We start from the raw sequence: 14,934 nt of genomic DNA on the forward strand, positions 1-14,934 counted from the left end.
TGAATTAGTCATTTGTTAATTTCATTAAGTAAACTATAAGCACAGTTTTATTAAAAAATAAAATGAGTGTTTCATTTATTTGAAATTACCTGACTTAAATATTCCAATCCGGGTGGACAGCCTGATGGAGGTGGTGGTGCTGGCATCCATGGTATCCCTGCAGGTCCACCTGGCTGATTATACACAGGCTGGTGTTGGACAGGAAACCCTACTGGGCCAGCACCTGAATAACCAGCTGGTGGAATTGAGTAGCCAGACTGGGGACCAGGAAAGCCAGCCTGGGGGCCACGATAGCCAACCTGGGGGCCAGGATAGCCAACCTGGGGGCCAGGATAGCCAACCTGGGGGCCAGGGTAGCCAACCTGGGGGCCAGGGTAGCCAGTATGTCCTGGAGGTCCTAAAATAAAAACAAGTGAAAAAATTTGTAACTGCACAGAAAAATGGAAATATGAACTCTTTTGGGATTACTCCTAAAACTCTACAAACTCAAATTGCAGCTCAGATATCTTGTTTCTACGAAGCTTAAACTCTGTGTTTTTATCTTTTAGTGATTTTTCAATGAAGTATCTGTAGTTTCATATCCACTCTTATAGGGTTTGGGGCTGTGAACAGAGTTGGCCCAAGACTTACCCACCATTCAAATCTCAGTTGCAAAGATACTTGAAACCTAAGAAAGTGACAGAAAATCAACAATGGTCTAGAGTCACCTTTATAAGGATTATGGAATGCCTTAAGAGAAACAAAAGATGGCAAGAAAGAGTAAAAGGCCCAAAATAAAGGCTTTGAGTCAGCATTTCTAAAACCAAAGCACTCTATTTTTTTAAAAAAAAGATTAATTTATTTAAAAAAAATGATTGTTAGAAATGGTACCTCCTTTATGTACAGAACTGGGGGTGGTTTTGCCCCCTCAAGGAATTTTTGGCAAGCTCTGGAGACATTTTTGGCTGTTTATAGCTGGAGGGAAGAGTGATACTGGCATTTGGTAGATAGAGGCCAGGGAAGCTGGTAAATATTTCCTAAAATGCCAGAATAGTATCCTGAAAAAGAAGAATTATCCATCTGAAAATATTAGAGTGCTGCTCTTGAGAAACTCTGGCGTAGAGGTAAAGACGCATCCTTACTTCCAGAACTGTCCAGATGCTTATCTGGGTTAACAATTTGCCTGAACTTTTACTCCATGGTGCATTCCTATCCTAAGACTTCCTACATGAAAAGCAAAAAAGAAAAAAGAAATCATTATTGATAGTTAGGTTACAAATTTAAATTTCATAATTTACCACTCTCAGCACTCTGGAAAATACAGTTGGAGAACCAAGGAAGATAAAAAGTTACAACAGGCAAACTTGCCTTGAGTATTTAATAAGCACAGGAGAAGAACAAATTTACTAAGTGTATACTCTGTATTCTATGTGAATTTGTAATTACAATGAAGCTTCATAAGCTTATATGAATAGTCCACAGAGTAGTAATCCATAGCAATGGAATACAATTTCAAAGGAATGTGTTCCATAATATTTTAACAGAAAAGGCTACGTAAAATTTAATGCTTAGATTATACAACTTATAAATACTTTAAAAAAAGACACTGATGGCAAAATACATCCACTATTAAAAAGATTTCTGGGGCACCTAGGTGACTCAGTCGGTTGAGCGTCCGACTTCGGCTCAGGTTGTGATCTCACGATTCGTGAGTTCGAGCCCCGCGTCGGGCTCTGTGCTGCTAGCTCAGGGCCTGGAGCCTGCTTTGGATTTTGTGTCTCCCTCTCTCTCTGTTCTTCCCCTGCTTGCACTCTGTCTCTCTCTCAAAAAGTGAATAAAGATTTTTAAAACATTAAAAAAAATGGTTTCTTAGGAGATTAAACCTCCTACTAGTATCTTTTAAATATAGTTTTTATAATTCATTCATTCTCACAACAAATAAATATTTACAGATGTTCTATAATGTGGGTGGCTCTGTTCTAGAATCAGAGGATTCAGTTCTCAACAAGGCAACCTGCCCTCAGGGAGTTTACAGGCTACTTTTGGGAGAGAGGAAATAAATTTTTTAAAAAAGATTTCAGATTGAACTCACAGAGAAAATGCATGGTGGAGAGGGAAAGTTATCAACCAGGTACTTCAGATAGAAAAAAATTCTGTTGAGATCTAAGATATGAGAAAGGTAAAGCTTTGTGTAAAGAGCTGGTAAGAAATGTTGCGGGAGGAAGGAAAACCAAATGCAAAAATCCCTGATTTCAGGAATGAATTTGGCATGTTTGAGGCAGAGAGAAACATCGTAAGGGAGAGGAAGAGTGGAAACTGTTGTCAGTGAAAACGTAGAAACAGTTCATCTAGGGAGCCCATTAATAAGGAGCTTAGATTTGATTCCAAGTGTGATCGACAGGCCTTTGAGGATTTTAAGCAGACAAGTGAGTTCCATAATCTGATTTATATCTTACAAAGTTGGTGGGAGTGCTGAGCACTGGGATTTAAAATAAGAAATGCAGATGCCCTCACTGCCTAATGGGGAAGATAACTTCATATTTTATCCTTTACTCTAGGGATCTACAACACCAGTATGATCAATTGATTAACTAGAATTGAAGACAAGCTCTTTGAAAGGAGGGACCAGATTTTTATGACTATATGCCAAAGGAAAGTGATGGGATGGGGAGAGAGAAAAGGGAGGAGTTGGGACAGTTTCCTTGAGGGCTGCCTTTGAGCTGAGATCTAAAGGATACAAAGGAGTAGAGAAGACCAGGGGCACAGAGAAAAACGTTCCACAGACAAGCCCTGGGATAGTAACACATACAGGGTTCCTAATAATCTGTAAAAAGCCAAGTCGACTTGAATAGCAGAGAGCCAGGCTTAATAGTCAGGTAAAGAGAAGGCAGGGGAGGCCCTGTCTGGTGAACCAAATTAAGCCTTTTGGCCTTTATCCTAAAAGCAATGAAAAACCAATGATGTACACACTGAATACTGTCTGTAATATGGACAGATAGGCATTTTTAAAGATCACTGGCTACAGTGCAAAGATCAGACCACAGGCAAGCCAATGAGGAGGACATGTGAGCTCACATTAGCATTATTTTAATCTTCTCAAGACCCTTGGAGAGAGAGGATAGTTGATTATTTCCGAAATAACGGATTAAACATACAGAATTACCTGAAATTTGGATATTTTCATTTGTATAAGGTCTAACTGATTTAACAGATTATTAACATAATTGCAAATATCTGTCACTCAGTATTTGTAAATCATTATACCAGGCGCTTTACGTATACTCTCATTTAATCTCCAAGCTAACCTGAATGAGAAAATGTTATTCCTGTTTTATAGCTAAGAACTGAGACTTGCAGGTATAACGAGTTGTATGAACCACCACACAGCCATTTAGCGCAGAAGCCAGAACTTGAAACCTGATACAGCCTCTCTTTGCCTTTTTCCACTTGCACACTGGGTACATGATGCTATGTACCTCCTAAAATTGACAGTTAAATGAGTTTATTCACATTATGCACAGTAAGCTCTCAATTTTAAACTGTCACTATTTTTAGCATCATTGTCATATTAAGACCTGCACTATATATGGCCTTGGACTTGTGAAATAAAATTAGGCTATTTTTCTCACAAACTCTCAAGTCTGATTATAACTGAATTTAATTATGTATCACCTCATTTTAACTGGCTGTGGGGTGGATTAAATCATTCTCCAAGTGCCCTGGATGAATATTCGAGCTTGCTAATAATTCATCAAACAACCACCATATAAGAATTTACGACAGCGGTTCTCAGCCCTGGTTGCACATTACAACTAACTGGGTAATTAAAAAAATTACCAATCCCTGGGTCCCGTGACCTGAGCTTCTGCTTTAATTCTCCCGGGATAGTGCCCTGGTACAGTGTTTTAAAATCTTCCACGTAATACTTAAGGGCAGGCACCCTTGAGAACTATCTCCTTAGAGATATTCTAGCTCAGATTCTTCTAACTGCAAACACCTGGATGTGATCCAGGCCCCGCTGGGAAGTTTCTTGGCTACACAATTAAACAGGCCATTGAGTTCCCAAGCAGAGTTATTCACTCAGAGTAGAATACAAAATGGATACACCCATCTACCCAAACCGGATACCTTTTGATCCTAAATCTCCAGAGTGGTCTCTCAGTCTCTCAAGAAGGAAGTAGCCTGACTACTTGCAAATCTGGGTACACCATCAATTTTGCCATGTAGTGAAGTTCTAGTAATTTTGATAACTGCATTTGTCTACATGAAAATCTCTGAGGTCTTTCAATAACTGGTTCAAAGGGAAAAATGTACTCCCTAGAATGTAGTGATAGGACTCGATTACTTTTCTTAGATATAAGGCATGATTAAGCATGCGTACAAAAAGCAAAGCTTTCATATATGTTACAAAGTGAAAATGAGAATGACCCCCAAGCAGCTACACTTTTATTACCTACAGCTTCCAGTTTTAAGCACTCACGTCTTTTCTGTGACTCTCACTGTACACGATTACCCTCAGCTAATATAGGACTCAAAAATACCCAGGGATAAATCTAAATGTGATTATGTGATGACAATTTTCAGAACAGATGAAGGATCAATTAAATCTTTTACTTCTAATGTATATTTTGGTGCAAACTTTATTTTATTTGTTACATGTAAATGGACTGTTTTTGTTAACTCTATATCTTTACTATCCTGCATAAGTAAACATTACTTTTATGATATTATTTATGCTAATATATAGTCAGAAAAAAAATGAAGAACTAGGCTGCCAATTTCATCATTACACTTTTAATAAAAGACACTACTAAAATACACAAACAAAGGCAGACACACACCCATACATATGCCCTTTGGGGAATATCAGTAATTGAATAATTTTGGATTTTTTTTCTTAGACAAATGTTTTACCTTGGAGTGTTGCTGAAGGATATTGAGGGGGATAGTCAGGTGGTAAATTCGTTCCTGGGTGAGGAGCATTCATTTGTCCGTCTGCAATTTAGGGAAAGGTAAACATATATTTGCTTTAATGAAATATATATTAGAAAAAAATAAGGGGCGCCTGGGTGGCTCAGTCGGTTGAGCGGCCGACTTTGGCTCAAGTCACGATCTCGCGGTCCGTGAGTTCGAGCCCCACATTGGGCTCTGTGCTGACAGCTTGGAGCCCGGAGCCTGTTTCAGATTCTGTGTCTCCCTCTCTCTCTGACCCTCCCCCCGTTCATGCTCTGTCTCTGTACCAAAAATAAATAAATGTTAAAAAAAAAATTTAAAAAAAAAGAAAAAATATGTATTAGAAAGAAAAATAAATTGTCCTTAGATAATTTCCATTGATATGATCTTTATATGATCTTGTGCTGTACTAAAATAAAGTGATTTCTTCACTTAACAAAAGCTGTTATCAGACTTAATTGGCAGGAGCATCGGTTTCAAACAAATTCCTCTTTGAATAAAAAGAGACAGCTGAGTTACCGGGGCTGAACTTCTAGCTTTCAAACATGTCTGATGAGTGTTCCATATTTGGAAGTGTTCCAAGTGTTAACACCTAATTCCATGTTGGTATTAGGGGAAAAAAGTGTTTTAGAACCACATACAGACTGTAAAGGAAGAGAGAGAGAAATGAAACTACTTGGATATAGGGATGATGATGGAAATAGTATGATGATTTTTAAAGATACGTAGTTATTGCTGTACCAATTAGCCTTTTCCTTTTATCTTTGAGAGAGAGAGCACATGCGCATGCGTGCAACCAGGGGAGGGGCAGGGGCAGGAGGAGAGGGAGACCAAGAATATTAAGCAGGCACAACATCCAGCGCAGAGCCCAACATGGGGGTTCGACCTTACAACTATGAGATCATCACCTGAGCTGAAATCGAGAGTTGGACACTTAACTGACTGAGCCATCCAGGGGTCCCAAAGAATTATTTTCAAAATATTTAAAATAGTGCATATATTTCAACATTGAATATCGTTTTTATGCTTACTCTGCAATTACCCAATAAGGTTGAATTCCCAATAAGGAATTCAAGAATATCCAATACCAATAAGAATACCCAATAAGGAACTTCCTAGTATCTGACTGGTTTTGCCCAATAAAATCATAACTGACTGAATAACAATAAAATACCACATTAAACGTTGAATATTCTTAATATACGTACAAATGGTTGAACCTCCTAGTCCTTCATATTTGTGTTTCCTAGTCACTCATTTAGCAGCCGCCCCAGCCAGACAATAAATACTTGTTGGCCATCTCCTGTATTGCCTCTGAGCTAAGCTCTGAGGATATCCTGGCCCTGTCTTCATAGAACTTAAGGTTAGTGGACACTACATTTGTCCCATGTCCTCCTCTGGCCCATTATGGCGTGCTAACTATAAACCCAAAATAGTTTCTTATTGAATGATGAGCACATGGCATCAATACAGAAGAAAAAGTTAGTCAAACTTTCCATCTGGTACATTGTCTACACACTTCTTTATCATAGGCCTTCAAAGACTACTCAACTCATGTGGTTTCAGCGGGAAAGCTGGGTCGTGAGCCAGCCTTCTCCTTCACGCAATCAACTTCATGATAACTTCAGCAGACTGGAGTCCACAGGGCTGGTGCATATTCCGGTAGCAGAACCTTCTACTTCCATCAGGGCTTTTCCCTAAACGGTTGCCGCAACGTACCCTGACTGATTGCAGATCTCTCAAATACCACAAAAGTCATTCCATCCCGACCATTCCCTTGTTTGTTGGCTTCAAGTGAGTGGCCGAGTTCCTAGTTCTCCAGCTCTCAAGGCTTTGCCCACCGCTGCCACTCCCCACCTGAGCTGGAAACAACCGGATCACGCGTAACAGATCTCAAGGAAAACACTGCAAGTCTGACTAACATACCTACTCTTAAATGATAGGTCACATTTTGGCACCTCTAGGTACCAGTGTTTGAACAATAGTAAATACATATACATATCTAGGAGCTGACAGATTCAAGAAATTAGAAGCTCATAATCTCTGGGGTTTTGGTTCCAGAGTGTTAATCCTGGCTTTAGGAATTTCAGCAGGAATTCATACAGAGGGAAAATAAGCAAATAAGCAAGTGGTCAAATATACCAAAGATCATATGAATTATGAATGGGTTTCTGCATTTGTGAAATGGAACTTAAAATAATTTATAGATACCATAGGACTGTCACATTAATATAAAGATATTTTATTTTTACTTCTATATGTATTTATATACATGTATACATTTAATTCCTATTTATGCACATACACACAGATATACAAACAATTATGCATATGAAGATGAAGAGTTAAAAGGTGACTATGACCGTGGCAAAAAGAATCTTTCTATGGTGATCTGAAGCATCCTAATGCTTGTAGCAGATAGAAAGTGTAATACTGTATCAATTTACATTTAAGAAGCCTTGAGTTTTGTAAGTAAAATTAAATTCATATAGCAAACATTAAGAGATCATGAAGCTTCATGAAGGAAAGCTGAGGTTTCTAGTCCTAAAGAGTATCTAATACAGCTAGTAAGGCTGACATTATGGTGAGAGATAAACATGTCTTCAGTATCTAAACAAAAGTAAACAGATAATGTAAATCTTCTCATAAAACAGGATTTTTTTTTCATATTTTCCCCCATATGCATTGCTTTTCTCTTCAGAACTTTAGATTAAAAAAAACAAAAACAAAGTCTTTTATTATATGCTTGGTCGATATCCATCTTATTTAGAATTTTCTTGATAGGAAAAAAGCCAGAACGTAATCATTGGTATTTATTAAACCTGTTCATGTGTGGATGTTATGAAATATATAGCAGGGATATATCCAAAGATTTTGTTACAATGATCTGACATATTAAATTTCTTATCTGGTTAGGGGCGCCTGGGTGGCGCAGTCGGTTAAGCGTCCGACTTCAGCCAGGTCACGATCTCGCGGTCCGGGAGTTCGAGCCCCGCGTCAGGCTCTGGGCTGATGGCTCAGAGCCTGGAGCCTGTTTCCGATTCTGTGTCTCCCTCTCTCTCTGCCCCTCCCCCGTTCATGCTCTGTCTCTCTCTGTCGCAAAAATAAATAAACGTTGAAAAAAAAAATTTTTAATTTCTTATCTGGTTAATTTGAGTTGAATGATGTTTATGTATATAAAATGCACACAAAAAGGGGAAAACTGACCTAAATGGAATATAGTATAAATTATATAACATATTTCCCAGTAAGACTAAAATTCCTTAGGCTTACCTAAGGTTTTATTTTTACAGGAAAAACTAGCAGTAGTGGATATAGGTGTACATTGTCTTTACAGTAAAAAAAAAAAAATGACCTAGACTTCGGGTTCTGGAGCATAAACAAAGTAAATTACATCCTTTCAGAAACTGAATACAACATCATATAAGACAAAGAACATATTAACAACAGATTTAACATTATAAAAGGAAGTCAACACTTAAATTACTTACTTTGCTTTTCCATGATTTATAGAGTTCTGAAAAAGAAGACCTGATATTACTATATTGTCTACAAATTTATAGGTCAAATATGACTGTTGTAACAAGATACTATGAAACTATACGTACACATAGGATATTCCTCTATTCATCTAGTCTACCAGAATCTGGTTATTTAAACCCTTTGGTCTTGACCCCATCCCCTGTTGATGTGATTCTGAGTATGACTTAAGAAGTTGTGAGTCACCCCAGGATGGTGGATGTTTTCCACAAACCTTTGCGGGGAGAAGGTCCTATAAGGCAGAAAGCTGAGAGGAAAACATTGTAAGCCTAAGACCCCACCTTGTAACCAAGTCAAAAACTGAAGCCTTCCAGTCTACACAAAGGAGGCTGGGCTCTAATTTCACCAGGACAGACAGACGGGTTAGCTATCAGACCACACTAATGCAAATATCTCTGGATTCCAGATTCTATGGATAAGTTCTGCCCATCTTGAACAGCAAATTTGAAAAGGCCTGATTCTTTGTTATGTTACAAGATATACTTTTAGCCAGAAAATCCACCCTCAGGGGTTGTCATAGTTGTAGCACCGTCACAATCCAACCAAAACTTTGTGTTAGGTTATTTCTATACAAAATAATAATTAAAAAACCCCAAAAAACCATTGTACTCGGCACTTCTGATGAGGTTTTGGGGTGACAGTGGGGTTTGTGGGATCCGGAAGTGACAGCCAAGAAAGAATTCTTGGAGATGTTTTTGGTGCAAAAAGGTGATTTTATTAAATAAAGCATGGGGACAGGACCTGTGGGCAGGAAGAGCTGCCCTGGGACTTTGAGGAGAGACTGGCTATATAATAGGGAGTTGGGGGGGTGGTAAAGTCCAGGGAAAGTTTCCAGTTGAGATTTGCATATGCTAAAGAAGACTCCCAGGATACTGGAGGCCTAACTGTTGTCAAGCTAAGGTTGTTTTCCCTCTAGCAAAGCATTAGCATTAAGACAGTAGGGACTTCCTGAAGAAACAGTTTACTCGGCCAGACTCAAGTATTTGCTAATGGGCTGCAGGTTACAAGGAAATTTAGTTCTATCTGCCATTTCCTTCTGTTTTTGTCTTCCACAGCACTATGGAGGGGTGATGCTGAGGCTCCAGGAAACGAGGTCCATCGGTTTCTGGAGATTGGGCTATTGATATTTGTAAAATATTTGTAAATAGTAGGGAGACTCAGGTACTGGGCACAATGATCTCTATCAGTTAACCATTTCTTTTTCCCCTTTCCTTTGTTCTTGGGCAGCCAGGAGTGCCTGAGGAGTATCACATGGATTCCCCCCGGGGTGGGGGTGGGTTGCAGCCTGTCAGTTTGCCTTAGGCTCCCTCACCACTTCTGCCTTCCAGTTCCTTGTTTCTTTTCCCCCTGATCTCTCCACTTTAAATCCCAACCCCCTTGATGCCTGTTAATTGCAATTAACTCATAAGGCAAAACCTCTCGCCCAGAGATCCCAGGAAGTGAAACTGAACAGACTCTAAAGCAGAGCTTATTTGTCCCTATTTGCTCTTTTCTTTCCAATTTGGTTACATTATTTTGAATCTTAAAATGGCACGTGTGAGAATAAGTCCCTAATGGCAAAACTACTGCAGAACATAATCTGGGTCCTCTCTTTGCTGTAGGTTTTAAAATTTTTGCAGTTAAATAATATCTCAAGCACAAAATGTGGCATGTCATAAGTTCTGGTACAAAATGTTAAGTGACAGTTGTAGTCACCTGTGTGCCAGGTAGAATAAAGCACTTGTGGAATAAAGATGATACCACAACACCCTGTCCGCTCCTGTTTGCTGTTTTGAAGATCTTTTGATTTTCTCAAACTTAAGGGTCTATTAACAAGAGGTAATGTCACTCAGTTTTGGAAATGACTAGGCTGAGTCCTGGGTGATTTCATTAATTAATTAACATGATAACTTTTAAATAATGTTTTCCACTACTCTTTTTGTTTTAAATTTATTTTAAGTAGGCTCCACACCCAATGTGGGGCTTGAACTCACAACCCTGAGATCAAGAGTCACAGGCTCTACCAACTGAGCCAGCCAGGTATACCCCTGCCTTCCACTACTCTTAATAAGAAACAAATCCTAGAAAATTTTCCAAGAAAAAGAACATCATATTCATCCTGTACTAAAAAAAAAGTCTCTAAGAAAGTCATATATGTTGTACCACTGGAATCTTAATTACTTCAAGACAAATATATAGTTTCAAATTATAATCTGATTACTATACACTCATCCCTAACTCTGCTAAATGAGAGTTTCTGAGATTTAACACATCATATACTATATACAAGTAAGTACATCTCTGGTAAAAATTATTCTATTAGACACCATAAGACCTGATGCAATTTGAAGTGGGGTTCATACGCAAATGGCTAAGAAAGAATTCCTGAGACATGTTTGGTTCAAAAATATGATGTTATTAAAGCACAGGGTCAGAACCTGTGGGCAGAAGAGCTGCTCTGCGACTGTGAGGGGTGAGTGATAATGTATTTCAAGGTTTGTGGAGGAGGGGACATAAAGTTAGTTTCTAAGAAATTTCTGTATGCTGAAAGCAAGGTCTTACAGGACGAAGATTTAGCTACTGTCAAGATAAGGTTGCTTCTAGTTTTTAATGGAATGTAAACATGAAGGCCTTAAGGCAGCCGTAAATTCCTACGGAATGTTACAGACTGCAGGTCTCTGGTATCACTGGGCTTCAAGCTGTAAGGGGATTTAATTTAAACTACATTTTTTTGCCTTTGTTTTCCTCATCAAGACCCATTGCTGCTCTGGGCTATTTGAAAATGATAAATCTCTTCCATCAGGCATAAGGAGAAATGATGCCGGTGACATTAGTCATGGTTCCACAGTTCACAGGACAGTGACATTCTTGACCCATGTATCTCTTGGGGTCCTGGAATTTCTATCTTATTGCTTTCCAAAAAAGTTATTGATGTAAAATCTGGAACCCAAGGGAAGCATCCATAATTTTGGAAGTTCCTAAGACTCCTATGCCTATATACTAGGCATAAACTAGATTTGGATCCTTTATCCACATTTACTTCTTAATTAAGAACAAACCACTTAAATATTTTTCTGAGTCCCAAGAGGCAGACGCATGTTCTTAATTATTTTAGGAAAACGTTACTGCTCTAATGACAATGGTAGAAATCTATATCCCTAAACTTCCTTTGAATCTGAGAGCCAAAGGTAGTCTAAAATCCACCAGGCCATGGGTTGGGGGGTTGAGACAGGTAGTTAGGCATTATACACAGAGGGAACTGTACAAGTCCTGTGGCTACAGGGAGCTTGACTCATTCAAGGAAATGAAAGACTTGTGGATTATTAAAAAAAAAAAAAAAAAAAAAAAAAAAGATAATCAGACATGACAATAGAGAGGTATATGGGACACAGTTCGTACCCATTTAATGTCTCTCTACCTGCATTCTATGCTCTCAAAGACCAGAATATGGCCTGTCTTGTCCAGGACAAGAGACTTAACTGCTGCTTGTTGACTGAACAATATGTGCACAGTATGATTTCACTCCTTTTGTTCATAAAGAACAGCTCCCTTACTAATGGGAAGGCTGCTGAATCTCTGACCCAGCCACTTATTTTACATGCCACTTTTCGGCTTTTTTTAATATATTAAATATAATTTATTATCAAATTGGTTTCCATACAACACCCAGTGCTCATCCCAACAGGTGCCCTCCTCAATGCCCATCACTCACTTTCCCCTCTCCCTCACCCCTCATCAACCCTCAGTTTGTTCTCAGTATTTAAGAGTCTCTTATGGTTTGCCTCCCTCCCTCTCCATAAGGTTTTTTTCCCCTTCCCCTCCCCCGTGGTCTTCTGTTAAGTTTCTCAGGATCCACATATGAGCGAAAACATCTGGTATCTGTCTTTCTCTGCCTTATTTCACTTAGCATAACACCCTCTAGTTCCATCCACGTTGCTGCAAATGGCCAGATTTCATTCTTTCTCATTGCCAAGTAGTATTCCATTGTATACATAAACCACATCTTCTTTATCCATTCCTCAGTTGATGGACATTTAAGCTCTTTCTATAATTCGGCTATTGTTGAAAGTGTATAAACATTGTGGTACAAGTGCCCCTATGCATCAGCACTCCTGTATCCCTTGGGTAAATTCCTAGCAGTGCTATGGCTGGGTCATGGGTAGATCTATTTTTAATTTTTTTAGGAACCTCCACACTGTTTCCCAGAGCATACATGCCACTTTTTGTATCCACTGCAGAAATCCACTCGTTTCCCTTTTCATTTTAAAAAAGGGAAAGATGAGTAAACCGTATTTCTCAAATTGCTCAACTAGGAGAAACAATGCTCGCCAGTTCCTGGAACTGAGAAGCGGCCATTCCAAGATTTACTGGAATAACCCTAGAAATAAAACCATGTGGGAACCAGATTCATGAGTTGAGAAGCAGGGATTCTGTCAAGTATCAAAAATAATAAAAGCTAACCTTACCGAGTACTCTTGGGGCTAGCACAGCTCCCACAGCTTTACACTAATACACGCCATACTGTAACTCTTGTAACTCTTTTTTGACCATCGCACAATTTCAGAGATGAGGCCAGGAAAGCACAAGGATGAAGAAACTGGTTCAGAGTCCACAGCAATTAAGTAGTAGAGGTAGGATTCAAATCAGGCAGGTGGACTCCTGAACTAACTAATGGTCTTAGCTTCTATGCTATAAACCAGCTCTATCTTTCCAATTCGTCTGTTCCAGAGGGACTAGCACAGGTTTAGGGTACACCGTACTCCTAACGAATACATACTGTTCTATGACAGCTACGAGGCCCCACTAATCATCTCTTCTAATCCTCCCAGCGCGACAGCGGACACCCACAGTCCTGGTTCTTGCCGGGTTCTTCAGCGCGGCCAAGAGGGGGGCAGTGGTAGTAAAGGGGCGCTGAGCACGCAAGGCAGTTTCGGGCAAGAAACACCTTACCAGTGGTGCCGAGTGGTGGGGCCTGGGGGCCAACTGGGGCCACTCGCGAGTCGCAGCTCCGCTTCCGGGGGTCGCTTCCCCGGGACTCTACCCCCCCCCCCCCCCGCGTCCGCCTCTTCCACTCAGCTCACCCCGCACAAACACAGCTGGCCGGACCCCGCGCCCCGCCCCCGCTAGCGGCCCCCAGCGCCGCGCAACCGGCCCGGGAACCCACGCGAGTCCGGCGCGCGCTGCGCGCGCGGGGCCGAGGGGCGAGAAAGGCGCCCGCCCACCTGGGGCTGCAGGTGCTCCGCGCTGCCGAGAACCTCCGAGGTGCGGACACGCTCTCGGTTTCGTTTCCCGGATCCTAGGTACACAAAAGGGCTCTCCCCCCGGCGCGCCCGCGTCGCTGCCGGAGGGCGTGAGAGCTGCAGGCCCCCGCCCCCTTCCTCGCTCCCCGCAGAGATTCCGGAGTCAGTTCAGCGGCGAGGGCAACGGAGAGCTAACTAACTGGGAGGTGGCCGCCCGCTCCGACACGTAAAGTCCTCCGCAGGGGAGTGGCTGCCGTGGGGGTGCTGTCGAGGGCGCCAAACCGTAGGGAACTTCCGTTTCTCGGCTCTCAACCTGCATCACTTACATTTCTGTTACTTTCAAAGCTTGTGAGCAGCGCTGGCCCCGGGGACCAATGAGGACGGGTCCGGCGTGTTTGTCTCGACGGGGCTTTTCCCCTGCAGCTTCCTGACTCTTTGTCTCTCTCCCAATGTCTCTGTGTCTCATTGTCTCACCCTCCCCTTCTTGCCCGTTTTTCCCTTTCTCTGCCTCCCTCTCTCCTCTGCCTCCCTCTCTCCTCTGCCCTCTCCCTCCCCCCCCCCCCAACGCCATTAACAACTTTTTTTTTTTTCAATGTTTATTTATTTTTGGGACAGAGAGAGACAGAGCATGAACGGGGGAGGGGCAGAGAGAGAGGCAGACACAGAATCGGAAACAGGCTCCAGGCTCTGAGCCATCAGCCCAGAGCCCCACGCGGGGCTCGAACTCACGGACCGTGAGATCGTGACCTGGCTGAAGTCGGACGCTTAACCGACTGCGCCACCCAGGCGCCCCAACAACTTTTAACAATCACAGCGACTAGACGTGTTTAGACTGTTGAATTTTTCTTCACCGCCGCCCGACCGGCAAACAGACTCAGTAAACAGGTATTTGTTGAGCTGAGCTAAAGGACTCATTGAGGTTTTTTTTTGAGGAAATTATTTTATTTACAAAAGGAACCTGTGATCTTCCACACAATAAAGATGAGTGTGGAGAAAAGGCGAAGCGCACTTTCTCCACCTCCCCTCCCCTTTTCTTCCCCTGACTCTGTTGACAGATACTTGAAGGATTACCAAGACACCTCCTTGGAGGAAGGAAGAGGGTACTGGAAGGGAGGGGACTAGAAAGCGAAATTGAGAAAAAAAGTAAGAAAGGAGGGAGGAAACCAGCCGCTTGAGTTTCAATCCCTTCTCCTCTCTGTGACTGTGCAAATTAGAATCTCTGTGCTTCTTTTTTAATCTGTAA

General features: G+C 41.2%; 1 protein-coding gene across 2 annotated transcripts in view; it reads right to left on the reverse strand.

The window, feature by feature from the left end:
• The window catches only part of LOC112849998 (phospholipid scramblase 2-like), a 31,541-nt gene extending 17,598 nt beyond the window's left edge, over positions 1-13,943 (reverse strand). Inside the window, exons 1-5 of one of the 2 annotated variants that reach the window (XM_086674484.1) lie at positions 13,674-13,943; positions 8,424-8,449; positions 6,652-6,794; positions 4,894-4,974; positions 90-397 (exon numbers count right to left, since the gene is read on the reverse strand). In XM_086674484.1, the coding sequence (XP_086530610.1) occupies positions 90-397; positions 4,894-4,974; positions 6,652-6,691 (429 nt within the window). In that variant the 5' untranslated portion in view covers positions 6,692-6,794; positions 8,424-8,449; positions 13,674-13,943. The remainder of the gene's footprint in view (positions 1-89; positions 398-4,893; positions 4,975-6,651; positions 6,795-8,423; positions 8,450-13,673) is intronic. The other variant, XM_086674485.1, reaches the window with a different exon arrangement.
• Between the last annotated feature and the right edge of the window lie 991 nt (positions 13,944-14,934).

The sequence above is a fragment of the Puma concolor genome, chromosome C2 (assembly GCF_028749965.1).
Source record: "Puma concolor isolate L17-30 chromosome C2, mPumCon1.1.hap2, whole genome shotgun sequence".
Lineage (NCBI taxonomy): Eukaryota > Metazoa > Chordata > Mammalia > Carnivora > Felidae > Puma > Puma concolor.